The sequence below is a fragment of the Heterodontus francisci genome, chromosome 27, assembly GCF_036365525.1.
Source record: "Heterodontus francisci isolate sHetFra1 chromosome 27, sHetFra1.hap1, whole genome shotgun sequence".
Lineage (NCBI taxonomy): Eukaryota > Metazoa > Chordata > Chondrichthyes > Heterodontiformes > Heterodontidae > Heterodontus > Heterodontus francisci.
In genome coordinates, this window is record NC_090397.1 from 52,394,716 (window position 1) to 52,412,973 (window position 18,258).

Genomic DNA, 18,258 nt, shown 5'->3' on the forward strand with positions numbered 1-18,258 from the left:
GCGGAGGCAGCAAGATGTGGGTGAGAGTGGCATAATTGGAAGGTGTGCGAGTGTGAAGTAGATAACTGAATGTTAGGCATGAATTCTGAGTACAAGAACACAAGAAATAGGAGCAGAAGTAGAACATATGGCCCATTGAGCCTGCTCTGCCATTCAGTACAATCATGGCTGATCTTGGGCTTCAATTTCACTTCCCTGCTTGTTCCCCATAACCTTTGATTCCCTGCAAGACCAAAAATCTGTCTATCCCAGCCTTAAATGTATTTAATGATGGAGCATCCAAAACCCTCTGGGTAGAGAATTCCAAAGATTCACAACTCTTTGAGTGAAGTACTTTCTCCTCATCTCAATCCTGAATGATTGGCCCCTTATTCTGATAGTGTCCCCATGTTCTAGATTCCCTGACCAGCGGGAACAATCTCTCAGCTTCTACCATATCAAGCCCTTTCAGAATCTTGTATGTCTCAATTAGATCACCTCTCATTCTTCTGAACTCCAGAGAAGATAGACCCAATTTACTCAGCCTCTCATCATAGGACAACCCCCTCATCCCAGGGACCAATTTAGTAAATCTTCACTGCATTGCTTCCAGTACAAGTATATCGTTTCTGAAATGTGGAGACCAAAACTGCACACAGTATTCCAGGTGTGGTCTCACCAAAGCCCTGTACAATTTTAGTAAGACTTCTTTATTCCTGTGCTCCAATCCCCTTGTAATAAAGGCCAATATGCCATTTGCCTTCCCAATAGCCTGTTGCACCTGCATGTTAACTTTGTGTGTTCCTTGTATGAGTACCCCCAAGTCTCTCTGAACATCAGGGGAAAACCGTCCGCTGGCTGGAGTCATACCGAGCGCAAAGGAAGATGGATGTGGTTGTTGGAGGTCAATCATCTGAGTTCCAGGACATCACTGCAAGAGTTCCTCAGGGTAGTGTCCTTGGCCCAACCATCTTCATCTGCTTCATCAATGACCTTCGTTCAATCATAAGGTCAGAAGTGGGGATGTTCGCTGATGATTGCAAAATGTGCAGCACCATTTGTGACTCCTCAGATACTGAAGCACTCCGTGTAGAAATGCAGCAAGACCTGGACAATATCCAGGCTTGGGCTGATAAGTGGCAAGTAACATTCACGCCACACAAGTGGCAGGCAATGACCATCTCCAACAAGACAGAATCTAAGCATCTCCCCTTGACATTCAACGGCATTACTATTGCTGAATCCCCCAATATCAACATCCTAGGGGCTACCATTGACCAGAAACTGAACTGGAGTAGCCATATAAATACCGTAGCTACAAGAGCAGGTCAGAGTCTAGGAATCCTGAGGCAAGTAACTCACCTCCCGACTCCCCAAAGCCTGTCCACCATCTACAAGGCACAAGTCAGGAGTGTGATGGAATACTCTCCACTTGCCTGAATGAGTGCAGCTCCAACAGCCCGCTTGATTGGCACCCCATCTACAAACATTCACTCCCTCCACCACCGACGCACAGTGGCAGCAGTGTGTACCATCTACAAGATGCACTGCAGCAGTGCACCAAGGCTCCTTCAACAGCACCTTCCAAACTTGTCACCTCTACCACCTAGAAGGACAAGAGCAGCAGATGCACGGGAGCACCACCACCTGCAAATTCCCCTCCAAGCCACACACAATCCTGACTTGGAACTATATCACCATTCCTTCACTGTCGCTGGGCAAAATTCTGGAACTCCCTTCCTAACAGCACTGTAGGTGTACCTACACCCGAAGGACTTCAGCAGTTCAAGAAGGCAGCTCACCACCACCTTCTCGAGGGCAATTAGGGATGGGCAATGCCCACATCCCACGAATGAATGAAATTAAAAAAGTACTTATCCAGGTATTTTTAAATGTGATGGTTTCTGCCTCTCACTACTTTTTCAGGCAAGGAGTTAGAGAACCCAACCAGCTTCTGGGTAAAAAATTCTGATCTCCCTCTAATTCTTTTGTCATTTACTTTAAATCTATGCCGCCTGGTTATTGAATTTTGACCCTTAGATGAGATTCTGACCATATATCTGCGTCATCACCAAAAACTGCCTATTTCCACCTCTGTAACATCAGCTGTCTCTAACCCTGCCTCAACTTATCTGATGCTGAAACATTTATCCATGCCTTTCAACACATTATTCCAATACACTCCTGGCTATTAACCCTCTGTAAACTTAAACTTGATGTTGTTGGCTCATATTCCCTTGCATATAGGAGATTGAGGGATGATCTGATTGAAGTGTTTAAAATGACATTAGGATGTGATCGGATAGATAGTGGGGAAATCAAGAACAAAGCAACCTAATCTTAAAATTAAAGCAGTGTCATTCAGGAGCAAAATCAGGAAGTACTTTTTCACATGATGCATTCTAGAAATTTGGAACACTCTTCCCCAAAATATTGGAACAGTTGGAGCTTTCAAGACTGAGATCAATAGATTTTTCTTGGGTAAGGGTATGACAGGATATGGAGCAAAGGTGGGAAAATAGCATTGAAGGACAGACCTAACTGAATGGCGAAGCCTGCTGGCAAGGCTGAATAGCCTCATCCTCTTCCTATGTTCCTAGGTCCAGTACAACCTATTTTTCTCTGTTCCATCAAAATTGAAACAAGAATGAGAGCAGAACTTGGTGGGGACAATTTTTCCTCTCTACCAATTATCCTGCTGGATCCAATATTCTGGAGCTCAGTCACACATGCACACTGAAAGAGCTAGGATTCTTAAACTGTGGAATTAATAGAACAGCCACTATCTTTTTCCAGCTGTTGTAATATGTTAATGCACAGACTTTGCATCAATGATATTTCACTCATTTAAGGTCCAATCAAAGCCTTTCATCCTAAATTTCTAGGGCTTAGCTTTTAAAAGAGGCGTGGTTGTGGAAGGAGGTTACCAAACAAAACCAGTGTCTGGGTTGGCACAGAGAATGCAGAACATCAAGGCGACCCTGAGGGGAGAGTCCCCTGCACCATGCAAGCATTCCAGTGGGTATGTATTAATGTTAATGCCCAGAGACATTGATTACACAAGTTTGCTATAGCGGGGTGAAATTCATGTCGTGTAGAGTGCAAAACAGGCGACAGCAAATTGATCATACACAGATGGAGCACATAACGGGCAGCCAATTCACAATTGCCTACTCTGTGCCACTGTCCAAGATGAATTTTAAACCCCAGCATATCTGCACCTGAGAAGGTCAAGTTGAGGAACAGTACCACACATCTTTGTGTATTGTGAATGATTATGTAATTTGCCATTGCCAAGAAAACCTTTTTAACCTGATGTGTTAAATTGCCTCTTTCTGGGAATGGCTGGTGATGCACCTGTTTAGAAACATCCGCATGTTTTGCAGCAGTGTGGTGAGGATTTCTGTTGTATCCGAGGCTCTAACAAACTTGTTTACTATTTTGCTGTAGCAATTGAGAGAAAGGTATTTTCTCCAGCCCCCAAATCCCTAAGGTTAAAATACCATTAGCCGAGGATGATAAAACACCTGTGATAAGAAATTTCTTCAGTCAGAGGGTTCTGAATCTTTTGAATTTTCTACCTCAGATAGCTGTGAATGTTCGATCGTTGAGTATAGTCAAGATTGGTCAACAGATAGATTTTTGGACATTAAGGGAATCGAGGGATATGGGGATAGGGCAGGAAAGTGGAGCTGGTGAAGATCAGCCATGATCTTATTGAGTGTGGAGCAGGCTCAAGGGGCTGTATGACTTGCTCCTATTTTTATGTTCCAATGCTAATCTCCACTATGATCACATTGCTTGATTAGGTTGGACTTTTATTTATTATAGACTCTTAACACACCTCAGAATTATCTGAGTGCCTCATATACAATGAATTACTTTTAAGTGCAGTGATTGCTCTGTATGTCACCTTGGCAGCCAGCTTCCACACAAGCAAGAGCCCATAAACTGTAATAAGATGTGTTTTGATGGTGTTGTTTGAGGAAGGAGCGTTGTGCAGGGAATCAAATATTCCCTGCTCTTCTCCAAATAGTACAGTGGGACATCTGACCTTCCTCTGTAAGGGTAGACAGGCCTCAGTTTAAAGTCTCATCCAAAAAGATGGCACCTCCAATAATGCAGCACTCCCTTGGTGTGTCAGCCGGGCTAATGTGCTCAAGTACTGGAGCGGGGCTTGACCCCTACAACCTCTGACTCAGGGAGGAGAGTGCCACTGACTGAACCAAACTAACACTTAAACACAAGTGGAAACTTCTGGAAATACACATCGGTGTTTATACAGAGCCCCTTCATTAGGACTTAGACTAGCTGCTTGTTTTCGATTTCCAGCATTTCAATGCATTTCCTGTAGATCACTGGGTAAAAATTCCTACTGATAACAGAACTTCCTCTTGAGGCCTGTTGTAAGGTTTCATCGCATCAGCTTAGTAAAATGACTGCCGTACGTGTATTCTTTAGCCTGTGATGAGTCATTGGAAAAGGGGAGTAAGGAGCAATCACAGCAAGAATTTTCTCATACAAACATATGTAAATGACAGACAGGGAAAAAATATTTGGTCCATCAAACCATCCCCATTCACACTTGCTGCAATTAAGCATCATGACTCCTAATCCTTCTCCACCACCACCATACACTGCGCTCTCCAAGCTGTTGCTTGAGTCAAATCAGAGGTAGAAATTAAAACAGAAAATTTCCGATTTTCAGCATCTGCACTATTTTGCTTTTTTACAGATGTAGAAATGTTGAGACACCTGTGTTACACTTCATTTGTCAAGCATGCAAATTTGTACATCACTATTTTCACAAATGCCACCAGTCATTTGCCACTGAATTCTTCTGACATCTTAGATTCACAAGTGCACCTGCAATTACTCTCTAATTTATCTCAGGTCTATGTAACAGGAATTAGTTTCTAATTGTCCTTGGAGTATGCTTATTCACATTAATTGGATATTGTGTCCTTAAAAGGGCAGGGAAGGACAAATGCACCTTACCAGCAGAATAATACATCAGAAGTTACATTGTATATAGTACTCTTCTCCTTATAAAGCAGCAATTCATCAGCTTACCATAAACAACACCTCAGCAAATTGCTATTCAGAACAAAAAGCACTAGAGGTATGAGGTATTTGCTTATGAAGGCCTCATTTGCAGCTTAAATGGCTCAGTACCATTATTGATGGAAAGATCTCAGGATATCCAAAAGCACTTCACAGCCAATAAAGTACTTCTGAAGTGTTGTCAATCAGTGTTGTAATGGAGGTGTTGCAAATCCTGGTGCATTCTGATTGGCTCCTCAACCATACATTAGTTATAATGCACCTGACCTCTCAGAAAGAGCCTAAAGTTTGGACAGACATGCACTAAAAACAAAGGCTGCTCTTCCCATGCCAGAGTCCATTCTGTCCAATTTTCAAAAATCTATTACTGAGGTCTGGAAGTCAAAGTTCAACAAAAGTGACTGCAATGATTATCTTCTGTCTAGAAAGTGCTTTATTCATTTAAAGGGTTACTGTATTAAATGTACTGGAGATACATTTGGACAAGGTAGCAACCCTCGGAAGCTGTCCAATTGGAACTCATTGGATTCTTTCTACAGTATCAGAGTGGAGTACCGCCTGCTCTCAATTTACTCAAATGCAGCTTCATTTGTCTCTCTTATTCATATCACACTTGTGGATATCCTGCACTGTAGGCCTTGGCCCTTGCCCTGGATTTTTCCACAAAAGTAAATGTACTCTCATATCAACTATCATTGAATTATCAGCCCCAGAGGGATGGTCATCTTAATTGCACAAGAGGAGTTGGATGAACATCATGCCAATGATATAGAGGAAACCCCTTGACATGCACCACACAAGTGCTCTGTGGAAGTTTTGGTTCTGAGGATTTGAAATTCACTCTGCATTTTTATGAACTGAGACTATGCATCTTTCTCACAACTCAGTGCTGCGGTTTTGTTTAGCAATGCGTGGTGGGTGATTTTTTTTTTTTGTGGAGCACACAAGAAGCGATAAAAACAGAGTATCTCAAGACCAAAATAATCCTCAGGCCCATCTACTCCACCTTACGATATACTAGCAGTTGTAACCAATGATGTGCTCGGAAACCTGTGGAAACTAAATGTTAATGCCACCTGTTAAAAAAGCAGTGACAGTGTTTTCCAGTGCTATTGCTGCATTAACAGTGGATTTAGAGGTTCAGCACAGATAACAGTGAGGTTGGCCCACATAACTGTTAACTTGGATGAGTCACCAGCATCACCAACACGAATCCAACTCTGTCTTCATGAGTTGGACCAAGTTATTCCTTGCAGTGCTTTCAATGCAAAAATAGAACTCTGTAGTAAGGGATTGGTGTAGAATGTCATACCATACCCTGTCACTCACCCTATCTAAAGGTACCTTTATATAACACCTGTACTTTTGTTTTAAGAGAGTATATTGTATTATTGCACAAGAGGATAGAATTTCTACAATCCTGGGTAATATCACAAAGCTTATATCGCTTTCAAGACTGAGATGGACAGATTTTTGTTAGGTAAGGGCATTGAGGGATATGGAGCAAGACAGGTAAATGGGATTGAGATTAAAGATCAGCTATGATCTAATAGCATGATGGAACAGGTTGAGGGGCTGAATAGCCTCCTCATGTTCCCATGTGAACAGGAATGGAAATCACGTGTGGGGAATGCGAGTTGCCCAGAAGATCTCTGCATGAGAGAGATAATTTCAGCAACCATATGGACCATTAAAAGCTATTGACTCTAGAAACAGTAGACTGGGGAGGATTGATGTCTGTGTTTATTGTGAATGGAGAAGGGCGTGTTTAGTTCAAGTGATTTGTGGGGTTTATATATAGAACAACAGGTACCTGAGAGTGAGTTACAACTGGAACCTGATTGGGTTTGGGTGGTTTATATATAGAACACCACCAATCTGGGAATGAGTTACAGCCTGGAATCTAAACAAGGGGCTTGTGTAGTTTGTATATAGAATAGCAGATAGCTGGGAGTGGGATATAGGCTGTACAATCTGCTAGGATGTGTTCCTAATCCTAAGGACTGCTGTATAAATGTGGGTTATTGTGATTTTTGTGTACGAATGTGTGCAAATGTCTTTATTTGTGTGCACAGAACTCTGTTTCTACTCACACATATGTTCTTGGCTTTGTTGTGCTTGTGTGTGTGTGTGTGTTTGTGCACGTGTGTCTGCATGTGTGGGTGTTTGTGTGTGTGTGTGATTATGTGCTTCCACGTGTATGAGAGTGAATGTGTGTGTTGGTTTCGATGTCTTTGTACATGTGTGTGTTTGTACTAGCACAAACACATTTATATAGCACCTTTAATGTAATAAAATGTCCCATGGAGCTTCACAGGAGCATTAAAAACAAAATATGACTCCAAGCCACAAAAGGAGATATTAGGTCAGATAACCAAAATCTTGCTCCAAGAGGTAAGGTTTACAGAGTGCCTTAAAAGGAGGAAAGCGAAGTAGAGAGGCAGAGAGGTGTAGGGAGGGGTGTAGGGAGGTGTTGGGACCAAGGCGCCTCAAGGCACGGCCATCAATGGTGGAGTGATTGAAATCGGGGATCCTCATGAGGGCCAAAATTAAAGGAGGGCAGTTATCTTGGAGGGCTGTGGGGCTGGAGGAGATTTTAGAGATAGGGAGGGGCGAGGCCATGGAGGAATTTGAAAACAAGAATGAGAATTTTAAAATTAAGACTTTGCTTGACCGGGAGCCGCTGTAGGTCAGTGAGCATGGTCGAGGGGTGATAGTGAACAGCACTTGGTGCAAGTTAAGGCACAAGCAGCAGAGTTTTGGATGACCTCAAGTTTACAGAGGGTAAATTGTGGGAGACCAGCCATGAGTGCATTGGAATAGTCAGATCCAGAGGTAACAAAAGGCATGAATGAGCTGAGATGTCAGACGATGTTATGGATGTGGAAATATTCGGTCTTAGTGATGGCATGAATATGTGATTGGGATATCATCTCGGTCAAATATGACACCAATATTGCAAACAGACTGGTTTAGTGTCAAACTGTTGCCAGGGAGAGGGATGGAGTCGGTAGCTAGGGAACATAGTTTGGATCAGGGACCGAAAACATTGACTTCAGTATTCCCAATATTTAATTGGAGGAAATTCCTGCTCATCCAGTACTGGATGTCGGATAAGCAGTATGTGTCTCTATGTACATGTGTGTGTGTCTCTATGTACATGTCTGTAAGCGTGTCTCTATGTCTGAGTTTGTGTGTGAGTATCCATGTCATTTATTGCCCAGTCTCTCAAGTTGCTTGATCAATGGAGTTTTGTTGTGCTGGTTCTGTCCTTTTTTGCATCAACTGGTGCAAGCAATTAACATCACCCTCGCTTCACCAAATGGACAGTGGGAGAGAAAGGCTGAAACTTTTAAGAAGCCACGCAGGCTACATTTGAAATGAACACTGTCTAATTAACAAGGGAATGGACTGGACTGCAGTGGTTTGTGCTGCTAATTGGGCACTATCAAGTCAAATTTCTGCTGAACCAGACCTAGTGACGAGATGTTTTTAATTGGGTAATATTGAGTTTGTTAACAGTTCTGCTGACCCAACAATGATCCAGTCAGTTTAGCATAACAGATGGGCAATGGCTTCAAGCTGAATGATTAGACCGTTAAGGATATATTGAAGGAACTGTAACTGAGCAAATAGATTAGAGTTTTCAGGGCAGCTAATCTTGGGGAGCAGATGCTGTCATCTGTCAGATTCGATTGCTGCTTTGTGAAATAGTCTGATGTACCTTTCCAGTGCGCAGCCCAGAAGTTCACAGATATACAATGTGGCCTGTGATGAGCTGGTTGACCTCAGCTGAGGCAGCAGCTACAGCATTACAATTGGCTTCAGTGCCTCAAGCTGGAAGGGCAGGCGGCGGGGGAGGGAGTGGATCAAATAAGCAAGGATTCCTGCTCTTGATTTCCATCCAAGGACCTCTCTGGGAAGTGTGCATGCAAATATCAGGATTGGGTTCCACACCATGTCCCCTTCAGTGGAATAACCTTTTTAATAGAGGCAGGCCATTCAGGAGTGAAATCAAGAAGTATTTTTTTTCACAGAAAGTGTAGTGGAAATTTGGAACTTTCTACCTGCAAAAGGTTGTGGGCACTGAGATACAATTGGAACTTTCAAGACTGAGATGAATAGAGTTTTGTTGGGGAACAGTACCAAAGGGATATCGAACAAAGTCAGGTTAATGGGCGGCGCAGTGGTTAGCACCGCAGCCTCACAGCTCCAGCGACCTGGGTTCAATTCTGGGTACTGCCTGTGTGGAGTTTGCAAGTTCTCCCTGTGTCTGCATGGGTTTCCTCCGGGTGCTCCGGTTTCCTCCCACATGCCAAAAGACTTGCAGGTTGATAGGTTAATTGGCCATTATAAATTGCCCCTAGTATAGGTAGGTGGTTGGGGAATAGGGACAGGTGGGGATGTGGTAGGAATATGGAATTAGTGTAGGATTAGTATAAATGGGTGGTTGATGGTCAGCACAGACTCAGTGGGCCGAAGGGCCTGTTTCAGTGCTGTATCTCTAAACTAAACTAATGGAATTGAGGTACAGATTGGCCATGATCAAATTGAATGCCTGGATTAAACTTGTCAATTCCCTTCAGAATCCTGCAAACTTCCATCAAGTCACTTTGCAGTCTCCTTTTTAAAAAAAAAACACAAAACTGAGCTCCTCAACCTTTCCCCAGATTTGTGGTGCTAAGAATTCTCTGGGTTACCTTTTTTAGATAAAGGGACAGAAATCAGATGATTTTTAGAATGCTGGAATGAATGCAGGATGGCCAGTGATTGTAAACACTCTTCTGTCAGCTTAATGTCTACTTAAAAAAGTTTCTTTACAGAATCAGATTCTTCTGACGCTGCTGACAGTCTTATTTGGAAAAGATGTGAAGCAAGCACTTGCATGGCTAGAGGTCTGCAGTGAGTTGGAGCTCAGTTAAAGGACAGAGACATTGTAGATCACAGTAAGATAATGGACAGTGGGTTCAGGAAGGGGAGAGATTGAGCAGAGGTCTGTAAGTGTCTATGTCGCTCCTTCCTGTAACTATGATTCTTGTGCATTAAAACAGTAAAATTAATATTGGCAGCCTTGCTTACATCTCAATAGTGACAAAACTTCAAAAGTACTTCATTGGTTTTAAAGTGCTTAGTGACATGCTGCGGTTGTATAAATGTAAGTTTTTTTTATTTCTAATCTATCAGCACTGGGGACAATTATATATTTTAATTCATTCATGGGATGTGGGCATCGCTGGCTAGGCCAGCATTTATTGCCCATCCCTAATTACCCTTGAGAAGGTGGTGGTGAGCAGTCTTCTTGAACCGCTGCAGTCCATGTGGAGTAGGTACATCCACAGTGCTTTTAGGAAGGGAATTCCAGGTTTTTGGCACAGCGACAGTGAAGGAACGGTGATATAGTTCCAAGTCAGGATGGTGTGGGGCTTGGAGGGGAACTTGCAGGTGGAGGTGTTCCCATGCATCTGCTGCCCTTGTCCTTCTAGGTGGTACAGGTCGCAGGTTTGGAAGGTGCTGTCTAAGGAGCCTTGGTGTGTTGTTGCAGTACATCTTGTAGATGGTACACACTGCTGCTGCGCATCAGTGGTGAAGGGGGTGAAGGGAGTGAATGTTTGTAGATGGGGTGCCAATCAAGTGGGCTGCTTTGTCAAGTTTCGAGTGTTGTTGGAGCTGCACCCATCCAGGCAAGTGGAGAGTATTCCATCACACTCCTGATTTGTGCCTTGTGGATGGTGGACAGGCTTTAGGGAGTCAGGTGGTGAGTTACTTGCCGCAGGATTCCTAGCCTCTGACCTTCTCTTGTAGCCATGGTATTTACGTGGCTGGTCCAGTTCAGTTTCTGGTCAATGGTAACCCTCAGTATGTTGATAGCCATTGAATGTCAAAGGGAGATGCTTAGATTCGGTCTTGTTGGAAATGGTCATTGTCTGGCACTTGTGATGCAAATGTTATTTGCCACTTATCAGCCCAAGCCTGGATATTGTCCGGGTCTTGCTGTATTTCTACAGACTGCTTCAGTATCCGAGGAGTCGTGAATGGTGCAGAACATTGTGCAATCATCAGCAAACATCCCCACTCTGGCCTTATGATTGAAGGAAGGTCATCAATGAAGCAGCTGAAGATGGTTGGGCCTTGGATGGTGTAGCAAGCAATCTAATAGATCTCCATTGACATGGCTCAAAAGGCAGTCTGATGTTCATAATAGCCCTGACTATGATTTACCCTTCACTGTAATACAGGCATTATAATCTGGAATAAAGCAAGAATAATATTTTATACCTGCAAGACTTGAGTCTATTCACTTCAACTTGAACCCTCGAATAACGAGAATAATGGAACACACAAACATCAGAGTTAGAAATTCTCTAGCCATAGTCCCAAAGGGCCATAGGCATCGCTCCCCATTAGAGAGAGACTGTTGGTGATGTATAGCTTGAGGGTCACCACTCCTCAAGCATGGGATAAGGTGAGGAGGCAGGCATCTATGAACTACCACAGCCTGTATGGGAATTGAACCCACACTGTTGGCATCTTTCTGCATCACACTGGCCATCCAGCCAGCTGAGCTAATCGACCCCCAATTGAGTTAGAAATTAATATTTATTAAACTACCCAGACATAAAAAGGACATGCAAAACAATGGCTATTGTGGACCATTTAGCACTTAAAATAAAATGTTCAAAATATGGTACAAGGGATTATAAATACTATCACCTGCGAGCATTCATTTCACATCAATTGTAGTTTCTTCAGTAACTGACCAACTCATTCTTCCCTCTGACTGCAGCAATGAGATTCCTTTAACAACCAATTTTATACCTTTCTTCCAATAGTTGAAAGGTTGTTACACTGACAACACCCCACTGTCCAGTAAAAGCTATTTGTGAAACAAATTATCTATTGGAGTGTCTAGTTCTTTCTTTGAACCATGGAATTAAAGCCCACCTTTATGTTATCCATCCTCCATGAGTTTCTAGAGCTTTCACTACTGTTTTCTGTCTTTGATCAACCAAGCTTTTACACTACCTTGCCTTGTCTCATCCAAGGCTGTTTTCCACAACGCTCTCAAAATATCACGTCTTCAATTTGTAAACTAACTTTCAGAGTTTCCTCATTGGTATTTGTCTGTTACCAGTCACTTATGCTCAGAAATGTCAATAATGGTTATCCAGTCCAAATGTTCTCTGATCTCATCAACTATTGAAACCATTCTAAGGTTCTGCACAGTAATTAAATTTGCATTCCAGCAAGAATAATGGCTCAACGCATGACAGTGGGCCTCTTGGCCAAACATACCATGGCCTCAAACACCTGCTGTCTGTCACATTCAATGGTTCTTGTTTAGCTGTGTAAAAGCAGCTTACCGCTTTCAGAAGTGTCATTTTACTTTGAAAAGTCTTTTGGCCTTGCAAAGCATGCTGGTAGAATTTGGTTAATTTTTGAGTTTTTGGTCAAGATACAGCAAACATGTATTCTTACAAATTATGGAAAGATCCTGGCCTAATGGCTAGGATGTTGCTGCTATTTACCAACCGCTTTACAAAACTTGCTTAAGATGCAAGGAAGTTTGTTTCTTCTTCCATCCCTCAAAACCTCATCCACATTTATTTACATTTTTGTTTTGTGATCAGATTTGTGGCTCTTGTTGAGGCTCTTGTTGGAGCAGCACTACCAATGTTCTTCATTTTCACTATTGACGCTTTCTCTCAGCCAGTTGTACCTCAATTGTTTATTCTGTCTGGTTGTGCATTAAAGGTGTGAGAAGCAGAGTGAAAACGATGCATTTCTCTTGAGCAGTATTTTTCAGGCCCAATGGGGAAGGAGGCATTGCTGGATATAGTTCTGGGGAATGAGGAAGATCATGTGAACAAGAACAAATAACAAAGAACAGTACAGCACAGGAACAGGCCATTTGGCCCTCCAAGCCTGCGCCGATCTTGATGCCTGCCTAAACTGAAACCTTCTGCACTTCCGGGGACCGTATCCCTCTATTCCCATCCTATTCATGTATTTGTCAAGATGCCTCTTAAATGTCGCTATCGTACCTGCTTCCACCACCTCCCCCGGCAGCGAGTTCCAGGCACTCACCACCCTCTGTGTAAAAAACTTGCCTCGCACATCTTTGCCCCTCCTCACCTTAAACCTATGTCCTAGTAACTGACTCTTTCACCCTGGGAAAAAGCTTCTGACTATCCACTCTGTCAATGCCGCTCATAACTTTGTAAACCTCTATCATGTCGCCCCTCCACCTCAGTCTTTCCAGTGAAAACAATCCGAGTTTATCCAACCTCTCCTCATAGCTAATGCCCTCCAGACCAGGCAACATCCTGGTAAACCTCTTCTGTACCCTCTCCAAAGCCTCCATGTCCTTCTGGTAGTGTGGCGACCAGAATTGCACACAATATTTTCTAAGTGTGGCCTAACTAAAGATCTGTACAGCTGCAGCATGACTTGCCTATTTTTATACTCTATGCCCCGACCAATGAAGGCAAGCATGCCGTATGCCTTCTTGACTACCTTATCCATCTGCGTTGCCACTTTCAGTGACCTGTGGACCTGTATGCCCAGATCTCTCTGCCTGTCACTACTCCCAAGAGTTCTGCCATTTACTGCATACTTCCCACCTGCATTAGATCTTCCAAAATGCATTAGATCTTCCAAAATGCATTACCTCACATTTGTCCAGATTAAAGTCCATCTGCCATTTCTCCGCCCAAGTCTCCAACTAATCTATATCCTGCTGTATCCTCTGACAATCCTCATCACTATCCACAACTCCACCAACCTTTGTTGTCCGCAAACTTACTAATCAGACCAGCTACATTTTCCTCCAAATCATTTATATATACTACAAACAGCAAAGGTCCCAGCACTGATCCCTGCAGAACACCACTAGTCACATCCCTCCATTCAGAAAAGCACCCTTCCACTGCTACCCTCTGTCTTCAATGACTGAGCCAGTTCTGTATCCATCTTGCCAGCTCACCTCTGATCCCGTGTGACTTCACCTTTTGTACCAGTCTGCCATGAGGGACCTTGTCAAAGGCTTTACTGAAGTCCATATAGATAACATCCACTGCCCTTCTTTCATCAATCATCTTCATCACTTCCTCAAAACTCAAATCAAATTAGAGAGACACTACCTCTGCTTCACAAAACCATGCTGCCTCTCACTAATAAGTTCGTTTGTTTCCAAACGGGAATAAATCCTGTCCCAAAGAATCCCCTCTAATAATTTCCCTACCACTGACGTAAGGCTCACCGGCCTATAATTTCCTGGATTATTCTCGCTACCCTTCTTAAACAAAGGAACAACAATGGCTATTCTCCAGTCCTCTGGGTCCTCACCTGTAGCCAATGAGGATGCAAAGATTTCTGTCAAGGCCCCAGCAATTTCTTCCCTTGCCTCCCTTAGTATTCTGGGGTAGATCCCATCAAGGCCCTGGGGACCCATCTACCTTAATGCTTTGCATGACACCCAACACCTCCTTTTTGATAATGAGATGACTGAGACTATCTACACTCCCTTCCCTAGGCTCATCATCCACCAAGTCCTTCTCTTTGGTGAATACTGATGCAAAGTACTCATTTAGTACCTCGCCCATTCCCTCTGGCTCCACGCATAGATTCCCTCCTCTGTCCTTGAGCGAGCCAACCCTTTCCCTAGTTACCCTTTGCTCTTTATTTATGTATAAAAAGCCTTGGGATTATCCTTAATCCTGTTTGCCAATGACTTTTCATGACCCCTTTTAGCCCTCCTGACTCCTTGCTCAAGTTCCTTTCTACTGTCTTTATATTGCTCAAGGGATTCATCCGTTCCGAGCCTTCCAGCCCTTACGAATGCTTTCTTCTTTTTGACTAAGCTCACAATATCCCACGTTATCCAAGGTTCCCGAAACTTGCCAAACTTATCCTTCTCCTCACAGGAACATGCTGGTCCTGGATTCTAATCAACTGACATTTGAAAGACTCCCACGTCAGATGTTGATTTACCCTCAAACAGCCGCCCCCAATCTAAAATTCTTCAGTTCCTGCCTAATATTGTTATAATTAGCCTTCCCCCAATTTAGCACCTTCACCCGAGGACTACTCTTATCCTTATCCACAAGTACCTTAAAACTTATGGAATTATGGTCACTGTTCCCGAAATGCTCCCCTACTGAAACTTCGACCACCTGGCCAGGCTCATTCCCCAATATCAGTTCCAGTACAGCCCCATCCCTAGTTTAACTATCTACATATTGTTTCAAGAAGCCCTCCTGGATGCTCCTTACAAATTCTGCCTCATCTAAGCCCCTAGCATTAAGTGACTCCCAGTCAATATAGGGGAAGTTAAAATCACCCACCACTACAACCCTGTTACCTTTATGTCTTTCCAAAATCTGTCTACATATCTGCTCCTCTACCTCACGCTGGCTGTTGGGAGGCCTGTAGAAAACCCCCAACATCATGACTGCACCCTTACTATTCCTGAGCTCCACCCATATTGCCTCGCTGCATGACCCCTCAGAGGTGTCCTCCTGCAGTGCAGCTGTGATATTCTCCTTAACCAGTAATGCAACTCCCCCACCCCTTTTACATTCCCCTCTATCCTGCCTGAAGCTTCTAAATCCTGGAGCATTTAGCTGCCAATCCTGTCTTCCCTCAATCAAGTCTCTGGAATAGCAACATCATAGTTCCAAGTACTAATCCAAGCTCCAAGTTCATCTGCCTTACCTGTTATACTTCTCGCATTGAAACAAATGCACTTCAGACCACCAGTCCCGCTGTGCTCCGCAACATCTCCCTGTCTGCTCTTCCTCTTAGTCTTACTGGCCTTATTTACTAGCTCCCCCTCATTTATTTCACTTGCTGTCCTACTGCTCTGGTTCCAACCCCCCTGCCACACTAGTTTAAACCCTCCCGAGTGACGCTAGCAAACCTCGCAGCCAAGATATTTGTGCCCCTCCAGTTTAGATGCAACCCGTCCTTTTTGTATAGGTCCCATCTGTCCCTGAAGAGATCCCAATGGTCCAGATATCTGAAACCCTCCCTTCTAAACCACATGTTTAGCTGCACTATCTTCCTATTTCTAGCCTCACTGGCACATGGCACAGGGAGTAATCCTGAGATTACAACCCTAGAGGTCCTGTCTTTTAACTTTCTACCTAACTCCCTAAACTCCCCCTGCAGGACCTCATCACTCTTCCTGCCTATGTCATTGGTACCGATGTGTACCACAACATCTGGCTGTTCACCCTCCCCCTTCAGAATGCCCCCTGTCCGTTCAGAGACATCCTTGACCCTGGCACCAGGGAGGCAACAAACCATCCTGGAGTCTCTTTCACATCCACAGAAGCCTATCTGTGCCCCTGACTATAGAGTCCCCTATAACTATTGCTCTTCTGCACTTTGTCCCTCCCTGCTGAACAGAGCCAGCCGTGGTGCCACTGCTCTGGCTGCTGCTGTTTTCCCTTGATAGGCCATTTCCCCCCCCCAACCCAACCCAACCCCCAACAGTATCCAAGACAGTATACTTGTTATAGAGGGGGATAGCCACAGGGGATTCCTGCACTGACTGCCTGCCCCTTCTAGCAGTCACCCATCTATCTGCCTGCACCTTGGGTGTAACCAGTTCTCGAAAACTCCTGTCTATGACACTCTGTCACCTGCATGCTCCTAAGTGCATCCAGTTGCCGCTCCAACCGATCCATGCGGTCTGTGAGGAGCTGCAACTGGGTACACTTCCTGCAGATGTAGTCGTCCAGAACACTGGAAGCATCACAGACCTCCCACATCTCACAGGTGAAGCACTTCACCCCTCTAACTGACATTTCTAGCACTAATTAATAAACTAATTTAAGATAAATAAATACTTATTAAATTGTTACAACTATATGGTACCTAGTGCTAGATTCCTACTATAAATATTAAATGCTAACTAAATACAGTAATCTCCACCCTCTGGTTTAGTTACTCTACTTATTAATTAGTTAATTAGGGTTTTAATCAATTTTTATCAATGTTTTATTTTCAAATTCAGTAAAAAAAATTCCCTACCAGCCAATCAGGTCACAGCTTTCCTGTGACATCACTCAGTTTTTTTTACCAGAGGTAAGTTTTTTATACTCACTGGTCCAGAACTCTGCCCTCCAAGTCTTCTCCCAGTCAGCTGTGCTCTTTGGAAGCTCTGGGCTCCCCTCACTGAGGACAGGGAGGAAATGAAAAGAGCTCCTCACCAAACTTCCTCACTTACCAAACTTTCACTGTAGCACACTAGTGCAAACAAAGTCAGCACTGTAAAATGGCTCACTTTTATACTGACTCACTCTATCCCCCTGAAAACTGGTTTAAACCAATTCTCTAATTAACAAGGTGCAGCTGCAAGCAGAGCCTGAGTGAACCCTGTTTAAAGCTAGTCTCAACCTCACCTTCCCCAACCCTAACAGCAACTGTTAAGTTGATCTGCTAAATAAAAGACAGATTAGATTTAAGATAAAATTAACCCTTAATTATCCTCACTTACCAAACTTCCACTGTAGCACTCTATTGCAACCCAAGTCAGCACTCCAGTGCAAACAAATCAAGTGTCAGTAGGGGCGCATTTAGGGAACAGTGATCATAGTATCATAAGGTTTAGATTAACTATTCAAAAGAACATGGAGCAATCTGGAATAAAAATATTTAATTCAGGGTGGACCAATTTCAGTGGGTTGTGAATTGATCTGTAAATTGGAATGAAAGATTGGTACACAAAATGGTAATGGAACAATGGGCTGCCTTTAAAAGAGGAAATGCTTCAATTACATTTGAGGTACATTTCCACAATGGGGAAAGGTAGGGCAAATGATGCCAGAGTTGCCTGGATGATGAAAGAAACTGTGAAAGCAAGATGAAGCAGAAGAATAGTAGTGGGAAGTTGTGTGTGGAATCAGAGGAGGTAGGGGAAGCGTTAAATGAATATTTTTCGTCAGTATTTACAGTAGAGAAAGAAAATGTTGTCGAGGAGAATACTGAGATTCAGACTACTAGGCTAGATGGGATTGAGGTTCACAAGGAGGAGGTGTTAGCAATTTTGGAAAGTGTGAAAATAGATAAGTCCCCTGGGCCAGATGGGATTTATCCTAGGATTCTCTGGGAAGCCAGGGAGGAGATTGCAGAGCCTTTGTCCTTGATCTTTATGTCGTCATTGTCGACAGGAATAGTGCCGGAAGACTGGAGGATAGCAAATGTTGTCCC

At 43.5% G+C, this 18,258-nt stretch overlaps 1 protein-coding gene across 14 annotated transcripts in view; it reads left to right on the forward strand.

The window, feature by feature from the left end:
- shank3a (SH3 and multiple ankyrin repeat domains 3a) overlaps positions 1-18,258 on the forward strand; it is a 1,286,992-nt gene that overhangs the window by 58,603 nt on the left and 1,210,131 nt on the right. For 8 of the 14 annotated variants that reach the window (XR_010977672.1, XR_010977671.1, XR_010977670.1 and 5 more), the window contains exon 1: positions 2,943-3,001. The exons of 2 other annotated variants lie outside the window; for them this stretch is intronic. Coding sequence is in view for 2 of the 12 variants with exons in the window: in XM_068059357.1 (XP_067915458.1) it covers positions 2,940-3,001 (62 nt within the window). In the remaining 10 variants the exon portion in view is untranslated. Of the gene's footprint in view, positions 1-2,864; positions 3,002-18,258 lie in introns of those variants that run through there. 4 more of the 14 variants (XM_068059357.1, XM_068059358.1, XM_068059353.1 and 1 more) reach the window with 2 other exon arrangements.